Below are 16,363 nucleotides of genomic sequence, written 5' to 3' on the forward strand. Positions count from 1 at the left end.
CACAAGAGGAGTTGAAATGCTGTTGAAAATGCTGTTGAAAATATTGATCTCCCTTTAGTAAACCAAACCAAGGGGGGGGGAATGCTTGGGTGTTGGTGGGCAAAAACATTTTCATGAGAATCTACCTCAGAAATTCTTGTTTCTAATGAAAAAATTATGTACTAAGGAAGTACATAAATCGGAATGCATGGTATTTTTTTAAGTAAATGACTCCACAGTTCATGAAAACATTTCACCTTACCTGAAATGGGCCTATAGTGGGGGTTCCCAAACAGTGGTCTAGGGACCACCAGTGGTCTGCAAGCTTCATTCAGTGGTCCATGTTATTTGTGTGAAGAATGGTGGGGGCAGCAGACTGAGCGACTGATTCATTGCTCTTATAATCCCATGGTCCACCTGGATGGTGAGCAGGGTGAATATTTTCTCCTTTTTTCCCTCTTTGTATCACTTAATTTCTTTATAGCCGAAAACTTTTCAATAAAATATTAATATCAAAAAAGAGAGAAATAACTGGAGGGCAGCTGGTTGCGGGTAAGAAAGCACTTGGAAGGAGTGGAGAGGATTAGCAGTGAAGTTAATGGGAGTCTAGGATGAATAATTTTAATGCTGAATCTGCCTTAAGACTCAAGCTGATGGATGTTACACTGAAGAACTTTGCAACAGGTCCACCCATTGCATTATGTTGATTTTTATAGAATTCAATTCGCAGTGCAATAAAATGCAATACAGTAAACCTGCAATTTACATGGGGGTTACATTCCAGGGATCATGGCTAAAGACATAATCGTGTATAGTAAAAACCAGCATTTGAAATTTGCCAGGTGCCAAGCAGCTTGGATTTTGGATTTTGCCTGTTTTCACACACTAACAACACATCCTGTAGCATTCTATCTCTGATAGTTTATCTGCACAAACAGAACAAATTTCAGGAACCACAGGCTAAGGTGATTACCGTGCATCATTTATCAAATTGTCTTAAGCTGTTATGTTAATACTCACCCATTGCGCTTGTTTTTTTTTTAAAAAAACTTGTCTTTTCAAAAAAGGTTTCATACAGAATTTCTTTTTTAAAAACAACAACAACAACAACAACAACAACCCACATGTCTTTTCAAGTTTTCCAAAGAAGAGCAGCTTTTCAAATGTTTAAAAGGGGTGGGTGGGTGGTTTATCAGGTTTGCTTAAAAAAAATGTGGGTAGGGTTACACTGCATGTTATGACTGCATATTTGTACATGCCTTCTCCTCCTGTCTCTTCCCTCTTTGTGAATAATGTAAAAAGCAACCTGCTCATCCAGCTAAATGGCTGCAGGGATGGCCAGCCCTGCTGTGATGCAGTGAGAGAACTGCCCCAGGCCTTGGGTGTCATGAAAGGCTTGCAAATTCGTTTGTTATTTTATCTATTCTTACTGTCGTTATGAGCAATTGTGGAATCTTCTGCCCCAGGGGCTAAATTCACTTGGGCTAGCTTTGGGACCTATGCACCTGGACTTGGGAGGCAACTACCATTTACTGCTTTGTGTTAGGCAGAAAAGTGTCATAAGAAGATAAGAAGATCCCGCTGGATCAGGCCAATGGCCCATCCTGTTCTCACAGTGGGTGATCAGATGCCCATGGGAAGCAGGATCTGAGCACAAGAGCTCTCTTCCCCTCCTGCAGCTTCCAGCACCTGATATTCAGAAGCGTTGCTGCCTCTTGACTGTGGAAGCAGAGCACAGCTATCATGCCTAGTAGTCCCTGATGACTTTCTCCATGAATTTGCCCAATCCCTTTTTAAAGCCATCCAAATTGGTGGTCATCCCTGCCTCATGTGGGAGTGAGTTCCATAGTTTAACTATGCACTGTGTCTCACTTTAACTATGCACTGGGACGTGGGTGGCGCTGTGGGTTAAACCACAGAGCCTAGGACTTGCCGATCAGAAGTTCAGCGGTTCGAATCCCCGCGACGGGGTGAGCTCCCATTGCTCGGTCCCTGCTCCTGCCAACCTGGCAGTTCAAAAGCACGTCAAAGTGCAAGTAGATAAATAGGTACCGCTCCGGCGTTTAAAGTAAACTGTGTTTCCGTGTACTACTCTGGTTCACCAGAAGCAGCTTAGTCATGCTGGCCACATGACCCAGAAGCTGTACGCCGGTTCCCTTGGCCAATAAAGCGAGATGAGCGCCACAACCCCAGAGTTGGTCACGATTGAACCTAATGGTCAGGGGTCCCTTCTTTACCTTTACCTATGTCTCGGGCTGGCTCTGAAATGGCCCATGCCATGGCCATTTGTAGCCAAGGCCTATTGCCAAGTAGATGGAGATGGGGCCAGAGCCATCTATGTATTTTCCCTTCAACGCTTGGCAGCACCCCAGACTTAGAATCATAGAACTGCAGAGTTGGAATGGACCACGAGGGTCATCTAGTCCAACCCCCTACATTGCAGGAATCTTTTGCCCAACCCTAACCCTAACCCCTGACCCTGAGATCAAGAGTCTCATGCCCTACCAACTGAGTTGTCCCATGATTTTGCTTGACTTACATTTGAAGAGCAGGGTGAGTTTGCAGCCAACAAACACAGAATGCTGCCTTGTGCTAATCAGACCATTGGTCCATCTCGGTTAGTATCACTGGCACTGGCTGGCAGCAGCCCTCTGGGATATCAAACACAGAATCTTTCCTAGCCCCTCGTGAAGAGGCCAGGGATTGACACTGGGACTTTCAGCAACTGAGATACAACGCTAGATTGCAGTTAGGTTCCGAATACAGTTTATAAGCTAAAGGTTTGGTGCACATCTCTGTTCAATACAAAAATCCAGTTTTTAAGTTCATTAAAAAGGAAGAAACATGCTTGACACACGAAGAGGCTTTTACTGAGTCAGATCATTGTGTTCTCAGAGGGGCTCAAACTGCTCCCCTCCCCTTATTATCTCCTCTCCTGCTGATAGTGTTCATCATAATAATCAGCATTCCCAGGAGGCTCAGCTGATCTAAATCCTGCTTTAAATTCCCACTCACTAATGGTGCAGTCAGTAGTCTAAACACACCCACCCACACCCATTTCTTAAAGAAGCCATCCTTATCTCATTGGCTGCAACAGAAGTGCAGGCAAACTAGCCAAAGGCATACAAGTAAGAAGAGCAGTTTGCAAGAGAGCAGAAACATCTCAGTCCCAGTGGGAAAGCATCAAGGGAAACAGCTGGCCTGTCGGAGGAGAAGGTAGGGGACTCCAATTTATTCAATGTATTAGCCATCCTTTGTAGAAGAAACCAGGCACATGCATTTCAGGAGCTTAATCTTGGAGAAACGTGAAGATCAGGAGAAGGTCCTGTAGAACAGCATTCCCCAAGCTTGTGGTCTTCCTGTGGGTATCTCTTTGGCCACTATGAGACCAGAGTATTGGACCTGATCCGGGACACCTCTTCTAATGTTCTTATGGCTCCTTCCTTGGGTTTTTGACTACAACTCCCATCATTCTCAGCCACCACATCTTTGCTAGGTATGGCTGATGAGAGTTGTAGTCCAAAACATGGAGGACACTAGGTTGGGGAAGACTGATGGAGAAACTTCTAGCTTAGGAGCTGAATCCTGAGATATCTAGTTCTGTAGAAATATATCGTTCTTGCAGCTCTGCTCCAGCAGGGAAGCCTTGTCTTGCTGTAGCAAATGTGAAGCAGCAACCTTTCCTAATGCGCAAAGGCAGCAGCTCATATAATAGTTCTCATCTGACAAAGCCCACAATGAAGAACTAGGGAGAGGAAGCTGATGCATAAAGGATAGGCTCAGCCTTTACTTTAAGCTTGATTTATGTTAAGCTTTCCAGGCCAGAGATGGGGAACCTGTGGCTATCAACCAGAGAACAGCATAGCATAGTGGGAGTCCAATGACATCGCAAGGGTCAAAGGCCACCTACCCCTTTTTAGAAGCTAAATCATGGAACTGTAGTCCTCCCTTCAGTTTAAAAATCTGCCAAGTGAATCTTATGGAATTAATCTCCAGAATTTAAATCTGTTGCCGGAGCAAAGAGGGGAGGGGCTTTATTATTTCTCAAACACGTGATCACGCACATGCATTTCAAAACAATAGAAATTATCCCTCTATAGTATCGTTTTGAACCTCATCAGAAGTAGTGCTCCCAATATGAGATGGCGGGGAGCAGTGCTATGCTAGTTGGGAAACAGGTTTCCTTTCTTGGTATATTTCTGCTTCCTTCTCTCTCTCTCTCTCTATCTCTCCCTCTCCCCCTCCCCCCCCATTTTTTAAAAAAAGAATTTTGGATTTCTATTTAATATAACATCCCCTAATAAATCTGTTTGCTTTTTAAACATGTGTCTTTGCTGGGGATTTGTAGTGCAGTGGTAAACATTGCTTACTCAGAAGTACATCCCAGTATCTATAACAGGACTTAGTTCCAGGGAAAGGTTTCTAGAATTGCGGGCTGAATCTCTGATCCCTCTCCCCCCCCCCCCCCGAATTATGAGCATGCGAGTCTGGCAGTGTTCTTATTTTCAACCAGAAAAGCAATTTTAAGCTTCTGAAAAGGCATGGGTTGACCCAGGCAGGCACAATCTGTGGCCCTGTGTGGTGAAATAACTGGGACAGGATGCGGGGTTGGGTAAAAATCAGACCAAATCTTTATAGACCACAGCATAAAGTGGGGTTGGCATGGCAGTAGGGCAATGGTCCCATTGCTTCAGTCCTTGCTGGTAAGAACTGAGTTCTCCTCCATGAGAATATTCCAGGGCTGAGCCCTGACATGGTGGAAGCCAAATGTCCAGGGCCTCAGTGGGTGCCTGGGATGAGAGATTCCAGTCATGCGGGGGCCCTAACCTGATCTTAGGGTGTGTATGGCCAATATTTTCCCCTAGACACGTTATGGAGGCCCCCATTGCTTTACTGATCCTGCCCAATGCCATATACAACAGACCTTGGTTGGTTGGCATCCGTCTGTCTCAGGAGACAATGGAGAAGTGCACCTTTGGGGGGTGAAATCAAACCATTGGAGAGTTAATCGCTGCTGTGGCTGTACACCCAAAAGGGTAATACATATTTTGCTGCTGTTCCGACCATTGCCTAACAAAAGTACTCTTTAGGTCACTGAGGGATAGGTGAAAACCCCTCAAGGTTGGAAGAAAAAATTCCTTTGCTGGCCTGTCAACCAGCAACCCAAATAGCCTAGTGAAGTTCTCATGCAGAGGGTGGATGGAAAGTTCACTACAGACAAAGTGTTTCCATAGCCCACGTGAGTGAGACCTTTTAAGGCCTCATCCTTCTTCCCTCTTGCAAGATCCCATGGGATGCCGCCACTGTGTGAGATCTCTCTAGAAGGTGAAGGAGGTGCAAAGGTGCCCCCCCCCCGCCGGCTGGACCCTGCATTGCCAGGTACAGTCACTCTGTGTGCGGTGGCACCCAGAAACATACTTCTTTTGTTCGTGTGTGTGTGTGTGTGTGTGTGTGTGTGTGTGTGTGTTGTTTTTGTTTTGGTTGCATGGCAGAGCTCATTCACTGAGCATTCATTCTGTTTTGCTTGTGCAAAAATTGCGGGGCGCTCTGTCGGCCTTGGCTGCTTAGTTTTATTGAGCATTTGTTGAGATTTGCTTGTGGGAAGGCTGTACAATACTGCATCACCAAAGTGTTAGCGCACATTTTCCCATGCTTTTCTCTGGCACTTCCCTTATGGAAAAGAAGTCTGATTTTGTGTGTCTGCAAGAGAAGGAGCTAGTTCATTTCTCAGGAGCGCCCCATCAAGTGTCTGGGGCTGGTAGGAAGTACAATAACATCTGGAAGGCCAGGGGAATCCCCATTCTTGCAATCTTGGATTTCCCCCAGGTAATTTGGTGTCACCTGGCTTTTTACGTGTTTTTGCGCGCTTAAATGCACACTTTGGTAAGCTAACACCTGGTGTCGACACTTCCTCTGTATGTCGTTGCAGGTCCTTGGTACCAAGAATTTTGACACATCGTGGAGAGAGCTTCTGTTCTTGTGCTCTCTTATTTCCCATCACTATGCAGGCTGCCCTGAAATGCTTCTTCTTTGCACTTCTAAAGACAGGTAAGGAGGATCTGGGAGTCTCCTTGAGGTCTGTTCCTTCTGGGATGAATAGATTTGGAGCCAAGCTTGTGTCACAGGATTGGTATTGATGCAAGATGGATAATGCAGCTTTCTGAAACGGCTGTAGCTCATTGGTAGAAGGCAACTTGTATTTCCTGGTTTTTTGTTTTTTTTTCCAAATTGTGATTTTACGTTGCAAAAGATGTGCGGGTATAGGATGGTACACAAATTTTAAAAATAAAATAAATAATAAATAATAAACGGTTTTGCATGCAAGAGGCCTCAGGTTCAGTTCCTGGCATCTCCAGATAGGACTGAGAACATACTGTGTCTGAAATCCTGCTTTTGGGGTTTTTTGAAAACCACCTCAAAGTAGCTTAAAAGTATTTTTAAAAAACCAAAAACAAACCAGAAGCCACTCAGAAGAGGATATGGAAAGGCCTATAAGAAGTAGAGACATCCATGTTATCTCAAGATGTGCACCCAGAAACTGCAAAGAAAACAAAACATTTTTTAAAAAAAATTGTGACCATTTGCCAGTAAGAAAGAAGGATCAGGTACTGCTGGGGAACACCTTTCAAGCTGAATGTGTGGACGGACAGAGAGGAGATTGTAGTCCACAATACTGATGATTCATGGCAGTTATTAGGAATCATTGAAGCCATGCTCACAATATGCTCCAGCCCATTACGTTGGGAATGAAGGGACAAAAAGCAGCCAAAGATAATATGAAAATAAAGAAGCAGGAAACCCCCATTTAACTCCCATCATCAATAATAATAACATCACCTGTTTTCACTTCTTAAAACCCCCTCAAAGTAGCTTAAGAAACACTAAGAAGTTGAAATACTTTATTGTCACTTGTACAACTTGTATACAGTGAGATTACACAAGCACCCCCGACTCAGCTCACTAAGTATTAATTCCCCTCGTTTACTGACGCACACCCACCAAACCTGAAAGTCAGTTCCCTGTTGTTATCTTTTCATTCAGCAGCCTAACAGCCTACGGATAGAAGCTGTTCTTTACTCTGTTGGTGCGACTAATCATGCTTCTATATCTTCTGCCCAAGGGCAGGAAATCAAGAAAGTGCCAGCCAGGGTGTGAATCATCCCTGAGAATTTTCCTCACTCTCCTGAGGCAACGTTCTTCTGCTGTTTCATCCAGCGGATTCACGGGACATCCCATAATATCTTGTCCTGTATTCACCACCCTCTGTAGGCACTTCCTATCAGTTGATGTCAAACCAGCGTACCACACTGTGATGCAACAAGAAACAACAATTAAAAATCATTCATTTCCTTCCTCTGTTTGACCACTTGATGTCTCTCCTTAAATCTATGTGTAAACTCTTACTCTCTGGCTGATCCCCGAACCCTGCAATGGGCACAAACATGGGTACCCCAAAAGTAGGTGATCCATGGCTTATTCCTGCACAAAAGTATCTTCATTTGATCTCATTTTTAAAAAGTGTCCTTCCCTCTTCCAGCTGCTTCTTTGGAGTGCGAAATCTGTACTGCCAATGGGACCAATTGCACTGGCAGCGTGCGGACCTGTCCTGGGAACAAAGAAACCTGCCTCATCACACTGACGGAAAGCACCATAGGTGGGTAGGAGAGGTTGCAAGCCAGATCAGGGCAGGGGGTGGGCTTAGGCAAGACCACTGACAGCTGCTGCCTGTATAGATGGCACAGTGGACTTTTCAGCTCAGGATGGGGCTCTGCATGGCCAGGGTGGAAGACTGCATTCTGTTTCACAATGCCTTTCAGGAGACTGAGGTTGAAGCACTTATCTTTTGCTCAAGAAAAGTGGTGGTGGGGAGGACCCGTGGTCCTCTGGATGCTTCTGAACTACAACTCCCATCAGCCCCAAGCAAGCACAAGCAATGGTTAGGGATGGTGGGAGTTGTGGTTCCGCAACATCTGGAGAACAAAATGTTCCCCACATTTTGGATCTATATCATCTGTGTGTCATCCACATTTTTGTCATGGAAGGTCAACTATTTGAGTGCACAGGCACCCAGATTATATGCTAGTAGACCTGGGTGATGTTTCAATTCATCGTCTGAAACCTCTATGAAGTTCAGATTGTGATACTGGCTTCAGACTTTTTGAGCTAGTGATATATCACAGCTCCCTGGCCACCGCAAGCAGAGTGCATCTCACTCCAGACTCTCCAAGTGTCTGTATTTCCCTGGGATGTCCCTGATTTAGAGAAGCTGTCCCGGTTTCTGATTTGATCCTTGAATGTCCCACTTTTCCTGAGGATGTCCCTATTTTCATTGGAGACATGTTGGAGGGTATGGCATTATGCGGCTCCTGAGCCATCTGAAGGCAATCCTGTATAGGGAAGTTTTTTTAAAAAAAATGTTTAATGTTTTATTATGTTTTTATATATGTTGGAAGCTGCTCAGAGTGGCTGGGGCAGGAACTGGCAAAAATGACAGAAAGACTAAGAGAAAAAGACAACAGACTTTGAAAAAGATTGGGAACCATTCATATTATATTTGCAGAAACAAAGAAAGGCAATAGACTTGATGGCAGGATTTAAATAAACATTCACATTATTAGCATCAGAAAATGTTTGGAAGATAGTGAAATAAGATGATGTATTTTATTTTATTTTTATGTTTTTAAGGTTTGATGTTATGTTATTAATAACTTTTACTGTTGGGAGATAGCAAAGCAGGTGAAAATAGAAACAAATCAGAAACGCAAGTTGGGGGAAGTCTTGGAGGGGAGGGAGAGAGGAGTACGGTATATAGCAAATGTTAAGAATTTGAGATGTATGTAATGAACGAAAATGAAAAATGGATATATATATATCATAGAATCATAGAGTTGGAAGAGACCACAAGGGCCATCGAGTCCAACCAAGCAGGAAACGCCATCAGAGTACTCCTGACATATGGTTGTCAAGCCTCTGCTTAAAGACCTCCAAAGAAGGAGACTGCACCACACTCCTTGGCAGCAAATTCCACTGTCGAACAGCTCTTACTGTCAGGAAGTTCTTCCTAATGTTTAGGTGGAATCTTCTTTCTTGTAGTTTGGAACCATTGCTCTGTGTCCGCTTCTCTGGAGCAGCAGAAAACAACCTTTCTCCCTCCTCTATGTGACATCATTTTATATAGTTGAACATGGCTATCATATCACCCCTTAACCTCCTCTTCTCCAGGCTAAACATGCCCAGCTCCCTTAGCCGTCCTTCATAAGGCATCGTTTCCAGGCCTTTGACCATTTTGGTTGCCCTCCTCTGGACCCGTTCCAGTCTGTCAGTGTCCTTCTTGAACTGTGGTGCCCAGAACTGGACACAGTATGATCTAGATGCTATACTCCTATTGATGCAGCCCAGAATTGCATTGGCTTTTTTAGCTGCCGCGTCACACTGTTGGCTCATGTCAAGTTTGTGGTCAACCACGACTCCTAGATCCTTTTCACATGTACTGCTCTCAAGCCAGGTGTCACCCATCTTGTATTTGTGCCTCTCATTTTTTTTGCCCAAGTGCAATACTTTACATTTCTCCCTGTTAAAATTCATCTTGTTTGTTTTGGCCCAGTTCTCTAATCTGTCAAGGTCGTTTTGAAGTGTGATCCTGTCCTCTGGGGTGTTAGCCACCCCTCCCAGTTTGGTGTCATCTGCAAATTTGATCAGGATGCCCTTGAGTCCATCATCCAAGTCGTTGATAAAGATGTTGAATAAGACCGGGCCCAAGACAGAACCCTGTGGCACCCCACTAGTCACTCTTCTGTGTGTGTGTGTGTGTGTGTGTGTGTGTGTTTATTTAAAGAGTGGCTGGGGCAACCCAATAAGATGTGCGGGGTATAAATAGTAAAATGTGTGTGTGTGTATTTAAAGAGTGGCTGGGGCAACCCAATAAGATGTGCGGGGTATAAATAGTAAAATTATCATTATGGAATGGGATGTCCCTACTTGCATCAGAGAAATATTGGAGGGCATGTCACTCCCATCTGGTTGTTCTGTGCTTGCGGGAGCCATGATGTACAGCCAGCTCAAATTGCCTGTTCTCCCGACCAGGAGGAAAAGGGCAGCCCGCCCCGCTTGCTCAGGTGAAGGCAGGCAGATGGGGCTGTGAAGGGAGGGAATGAACAGGAGCTCCTTCACCTGAGCAAGCGGGCAGCCCCCTTCCCTTCCTCCTGCTTGCTCCTACCTCCCTCCATAGCCCAGCCACTTTTTCAGCCTTTTTCGGTGTTATTTCAGACATCGTGATATATCACTCTATCATGATGGTAAGAAGGTGGTATGTCATGATGCTGAAAGCCAGATATCGCCCAGCCCTATATACAAGTTGAATGTAACTTGTGAATAATCCTCGTGCGACTCACACATAAGTGACAGAGAGCCTGTGCGTTGGCTGGGGGAGAGCACCCCTGGGTCTTTGCAATATGCATCCTACAAACAAACAATGGGCGTTCTGCTACTCTACTATATATTGTGGAAAGTCCTTGGTTGGACTAAATGGCCCTTAGGGTCCCTTCCAACCTTGCAATTCTATGATACCCATTCAGACACTTCTTAATATATTGATACCAATTTTTCCACAATGGTTCCCGAGATCAAGTAGGTTTTGGTCTTTACTGAGTATAGTTGGAAACCATTTTCAAGCAAGTGGGGAAAGGAACCTTTCCAAATTATGCTGATTTTTTGTTTGTTTTATAATTCCTAAACAACAAAAGTGGATGGTTAGCCCTTATGGTTGCTAAGAGACCTATAATTTAAGCCTGGAAGGATAAAAGCCCTGTGTTTGCTCCACAATGGGCTGAGGATCTCATGGCCCTGCCTGCATTTGAATGTATTTCCAATAGGCCTCAATTCTGCATCAATATGCGCATATGAAGGGCTTATATTAACTTAGATGTTAAACTTTAAGACACCTGTTGATGGTTGATGCACCTGCAATGAGAATGGATAATTTTTGTGTGTTCCTATTATTTTATTTTACTTTATTATTTATTAAATTTATATACTACCCTTAATCTGATGTTATTCTTTTTTTCTCTTTTTTCCTTTTATGGTCTTTTCTTTAATTCTTTTTCCCCCTCCCCCCTTCCTTTTCTTTGTTAAATTTGCAAATAAAAAAAAATACTATTAATAATCAGAGCTGCTCTGGAGATGAAGCTGCTAGTTGCTAAATAAACCTCTCTCCTCTTTTTTTTTTTTTTTTTGGCCACTTAAGACGGAAAGGTGGTTCAGACCGTAGAGAGAAGCTGTGCTTCCACTTTTTGGTGCAACGCCCCACCACCTTACTTTGATATGGGGGGAGGAAGAACCTACAGGTCCAGTTGGGTCTGCTGCACCGGAAAGACCTGTAGACAAGTCACTCCTCAACGTACGTATATAAATTTCATGCTGGTCCGTCTCCCCAAAATTCCTTATCCTTATCCTTTCCTTACGTTCACTCCGTGTAACCAATGGTGCAGGGGTCAGGGAAGGCTGAAGACCCACTGCTACTTCTGCAGAAGGTGTAATGACCAATTAGGTTCTTTTCATCTGTTTAGGTGTTTCACATAGATGTGACCCAGTATACTCTAGGAAGGCACAAGTAAACCTCAGACAACCAATATTGGATTGCCTCTATAATAAGTTTTATTGATTAACTCACATGTCAAGGCAAGGAATATGCAGTCAACCATACATCTGTTCATACACCTTTCATACTCACCACTCTTCACTCTTCACTGAATTGATCAGGTTCAGTAAGAGCCACGGGTGGCACACAACAGCACTGTCAAATGTCTGGCACACGTCTTAGGCTGGAGGGCTTTGCCAGATATACACCTTGTTGTTCATCTGATTCTTGGCATTACACAACTCCTTACTCCTTGTTTTTGGTATCTCACATCCTTGTCCTTGGCATCATCTCACAACTCTTATCTTACCTCAAATGTAATGTTGTGTAGCTCTTCTTGTATGTGCTGTTCTGTACCATTCCTACAACACAGTTCATGACCAGTTCACTGACAGTTCAAAGACATCACATCCATTTTGTGGTGTTCTTCAGCCATCTTTAGGCCCATACAAACCATGCCATTCATTACAAAGGGTCTCTGTCTCCAGCAACCTAGAGGCACCCAATAGGCATGGGTGTCAGGGACTGGACAGAGGAGGAATGGTGGAGACCGCCTCTTGAACCTTCCAGAGAAGAGGAAGACAGTATAGATTTACAACAGTTGTTTGAGGAAGGTTGCGGCTCAAAGGCAGATGAGGGGCAAAGTTGGGAAATAATGGAAGAGGAGGAAGGGGAAGCAGAGCCGGAGCAGCTGGCTGACACATTATCACTAGAAAGCATTCCAGACCCACCTTCTCCCAGAACCTCGTGAGCATTGAAAGTAGGAGAGCAAAAGGCTCGGAGGCAAATGGCCTTAAGCGGGCACCATAAAGTGGGTGGTGTTGTTGACAACAACTGAGGAGAGAAGTGGGGTGGAGATTACTCAGAGCAACGCCATTACTCCAAGAGGCTGCATTTCTAAGCCTCTTTCTGTGAATATTGAATAAAAGACCTTGGTAAGAGCTTTCCTTATCTATCTATTCCTGGCAGCCTACCGTGGGGGGATCAGATTACCTGGTGCCTGACAATGGGTGGGGAAATTTTAAGCCACTGTGCGCTCCAAGGCTCTGCATTCAGGAAGACCAAAAGCAGAAGGTGCTTCCATTTCAAGACAGTTCACTGGGAAGAAGGGTTGACTGTGAAACCGCTCTGGAAATTGTAGCTCTGGGGGTGGGGGGCAGGTGATATGTGACAACTTGACTTAAGGAAATGGTGGAGGCTCAGGCTGTTTGCTCACATGACCCTCAGGCTGAAAAAGATCCCTGCCTCCCCCACTCTGTATTTCTTTTTGGTCCAGTCCTTGAGCTGACCTGGAGTATCTTTTGTTTCTGTTTTCAGTGCCACCGCTAAAGCCTAGAGCCAATACAACGCTGAACCCATCCAATTCCTCCTGCTCAGGCACTTACAGCACTGAGATGGCAAATTGTACCAAGGTGGAAACCAACGGCTTTGGCAGGGCCTCCAGTAAGTGATTTCCTCCGCAGTGCAGGTTCATTTCTTCCATGATCTGTAGGCGGGTGGGTATTTATTGCAGATATTGATATAGCACAGTTTGGAGCAACTGGAAGCATAAGAACGGGCTCCTTTTGGAAATATGAAGCATTGTCCAGACCCATCAAAATATAATTCAAAATTTTACTGGCAGAACTCTACAAAAAAGCATCACATGAGCATCAAAGATACATCCCAAATATCCATGCAATGTCTCGTGCTGTCCAGCACAGGCTCAGCATCTTAGAAATAAAAGATAACTTCATAAATCAAAACATCTCTCCCCCCCTCCCATTCAGGAGTGCTGTCCAAGGACACTGAATCTGCCAGCTGTCTCTCTTCTAGTGTTTCCTCTTCTAGCTGCTCCTCACCCAGTATTTCCCAGCTTTCCCCCTCTGGACTATGCCCTTCTGCAAACCACTGTTCTAAATCAATACTATCCTCCTGCCCTTGGGAAGGTTCAGAAAAAGGGGGAGGCGGCTCCCACCATTCCTCCTCTGTACAGTCCCTGATAGGTGTTCTCCTCCAACTACCGCTGTTCCACACTTTCTCCTCTCTATATCCTGGGATTCCCTACACTTTGAAAATCTAAATAGTAGAGCTACATCAATTGTGTGGGGAATCTCCAGATTTAGGGGGTAGAAAGTATGGGTGCGGATGGTTCCAACACATTGTAGTTTTTTGGTTTTGCCATTTACTTGTTAAGATATTGTTTTATTTTAATGTCTTATTGTGTAAACTGCTCTTGGGTTTTTAATGAAGAGAGGTCTTTGCAAGTGTTGTTGTTATTACATGAAGGTTCTTCCTTGAGGCAAGGTGAGACAACTGTAACACATATTGGATTTTGGTTACCCTTAGGTGGCAGAGCGAGGGAGATTTAAGGCATGTGAGACGCAATCTACAGGAAGGTCTCTTGCAAAAAGCCCCATTGGAATGAAAGGACCTTAATTGCCAGAAATTGGAAAAAGGAATTCGTGCCAACAAAAATGCAACGGCAGGATAAATTACTAAACTATATCGAATTGGCTAGATTAACAGAGGGAATTAGGGCACTCCCCAGACAAGAATTTCAAAAAGAATGGGGGAAATGTAAAGAATACTTCTCAAAACAGTGCCCTAAAATACACACCTGGACTTGTTTTGTTTAATGTCTGCAGGAGACTTTGTGGTTTTCTTTTTAAGTCATAATTTGAAAAAATCGTAATAACAACTCATAAACGAAATAGTTCACAAGAAGTAAATAAGGAAGCCATGTACAGGATAAAGGAAGTCTTTTATTTTGTTGTTTGTTTTATGTTTATTTTATGTTATGTTCATTTCTAATGGCGGTGGATTCGTTTGAGTTGTGGTGGATTTATGTTGTAAATAATAATTTTAAAAATGGAATGTATTGAGCTGGATCAAGGTTGTGGATCATTCCCATGTGAGTCAGTGGCTTTGGATAGATGGGCTGAGCTCTACTGGTGAGCAGTAGATAGACCTTGCTTTGTGGCAAACACAGGGTTCATTTCAAATAGAGTAAATGGAGCAACTTTTTGGAGAGCAGTCGCAAGCAATAATGTCCCGGCAACCCATATCTTGTCTTCCATATCCAGATGAAACCCCCACGGAGAGGCTTTCGAATGGCTGCACTACGAGGTTTGTGTGTGCTTCGGAAAATAGCAAACACTCTGAGTTTACGGTTGGCTATGATGTCGTTCATAAGATGGAGTCTTCCAAGGCGTCTCAACCCACTGCTGTCCTCCTGCCAAGCTTCTCTGGGCTCCTGCTGCGGAGAATCCTGTTGTAAAAGTTGCCTGCATCAACTCCCCCATTGAATTCTGCCTCCTCTTTCACCCATGAACCACTTCCTCTGAATGCACTTTGGCCTTTACTGCTTTCCTCAGTGAAAATTAATATTGGGATTAAAACAAATGACATGTTAAATGCATGGCAGCTGTGTTTATTTGTTAGGAAAAAATTAGACCCTTGTGGCAGAAAGACATTTTATTTTAGTGCAGAGTTCCTCCAGTTCCTCACAACTGACAATAGTGAATCACAGAATTGCAGAGTTGAAAGGGACCCTGAGGATCATCTAGTCCAACCCTCTGCAATGCAGGAATAGGCAGCTATCCCATATGGGGTTCAAACCTGCAACCTTAGTGTTACCAGCACCACACTCTACCCAACTGAGCTATCCAGGCAATTTAATCAATCTTATTTCTCCCAAAGGTTCAAAGGAATAAGCAGAGACCCAGTTGGTGAAGGGTTTAATGCCATATAGTGACTAAAGCATGCAATTAGCATGCAATCCGGAAGTCCGTTCTAAAACCAAAACTGTTCTTAAACTAAGGTGTGCTTTCCCTAATGAGGCCTCCCGCCACCAGTGCCCTTCCACCATTCAGATTCTGTTCTTAGACTGAGGTAAAGTTCTCAAACCAAGACACAATTTCAGGTTTTGTGGAGTTTGTAAACCAAATCGTTCTTAAACCGGACTGTTCTTAAACCGAGGTACCACCGTATTCTTCTCTGTTTTGGAAAGTTCTTTATGCATTTGGACACTAGTACAGATACTGTAGCCAGATTTTGCATGAGGTCAAGGAGTAAGGTTTTGTCTATGTTTGAATATGGGTGGATGCCATTTTGAGTTATGGTGGCAGACTGAACCTTTCAAAACTGCACTAATTTTAGCCACTGATTTCAAAACTGCACTGATTTTTGTTATTATAATTTCTTAGAAGTCCCAAGGAATGCTGGGTATGATGATCCTAGTTGATTATAAGTACAAACTGTTGCTGCATCAGCCTTAGCAACAGTTTTAGGTGCAGAAGGAACCATTGTTTGAAAACAGCTTTATGTTTTAGTCACTAGATGGCAATATTGCCTTCATGACTAGTGATAGATAGATAGGTGTCAGCACTATTTCAGGAGTGGGAAACCTCTGGTCCACAAGCCTACTTATCCCCACCAGGCTTCTCCATTTGGCCTGTTGAGGCCATTTCAGCCAAGCCACATCCACCTGCCCCACACGTCAAATGTGAGGCGGGCAAAAACCTGGCTCAACTGAAAGGGGGTCTGCAAGCACTGTCAATCTTGGTTTCAAGAAGGAAAGTCATTCATAAAGAAAGGGAAAATGTCAGATCTTCAGAAGATCCTTTCAAAGCACTGCTGTACAATGTAGCATTTTGAACATGGCTTCTGAAGACCCCCTTGTGGGCATAAAATGTCACCAGGTACCATTGTGATGTCATGTGAGTGACCCCACCCACCCGTCGAGCTTGGCCTATGATGGGAGGGGGA

General features: G+C 44.1%; 1 protein-coding gene across 1 annotated transcript; it reads left to right on the forward strand.

Moving 5' to 3' along the window:
• The first annotated feature begins 2,903 nt into the window (after window positions 1-2,903).
• On the forward strand, window positions 2,904-15,010 carry LOC309346066 (phospholipase A2 inhibitor gamma subunit B-like). Its single transcript, XM_081869742.1, has 6 exons — window positions 2,904-3,195; window positions 5,909-6,027; window positions 7,517-7,633; window positions 11,222-11,374; window positions 12,932-13,057; window positions 14,680-15,010. The coding sequence occupies exons 2-6, from the start codon at window positions 5,982-5,984 to the stop codon at window positions 14,871-14,873; spliced, it is 636 nt and encodes a 211-aa protein (XP_081725868.1). The 5' UTR covers window positions 2,904-3,195; window positions 5,909-5,981; the 3' UTR covers window positions 14,874-15,010.
• Window positions 15,011-16,363: the final 1,353 nt, after the last annotated feature.

The sequence above is a fragment of the Podarcis erhardii genome (genome assembly GCF_964252035.2).
Source record: "Podarcis erhardii genome assembly, chromosome: 7".
Taxonomy (NCBI): Eukaryota; Metazoa; Chordata; class Lepidosauria; order Squamata; family Lacertidae; genus Podarcis; species Podarcis erhardii.

What these genes read in the sequence shown, in the direction of transcription:
- LOC309346066 (XM_081869742.1), top strand. Translation starts at nt 5,982, where the DNA reads ATGCAGGCTGCCCTGAAATGCTTCTTCTTTGCACTTCTAAAGACAG. An exon ending in ACTGACGGAAAGCACCATAG is followed by an intron (nt 7,634 to 11,221) that starts GTGGGTAGGAGA and finishes TGGCCACTTAAG; the next exon opens with ACGGAAAGGTGGTTCAGACC. An exon ending in CGGCTTTGGCAGGGCCTCCA is followed by an intron (nt 13,058 to 14,679) that starts GTAAGTGATTTC and finishes TTCCATATCCAG; the next exon opens with ATGAAACCCCCACGGAGAGG.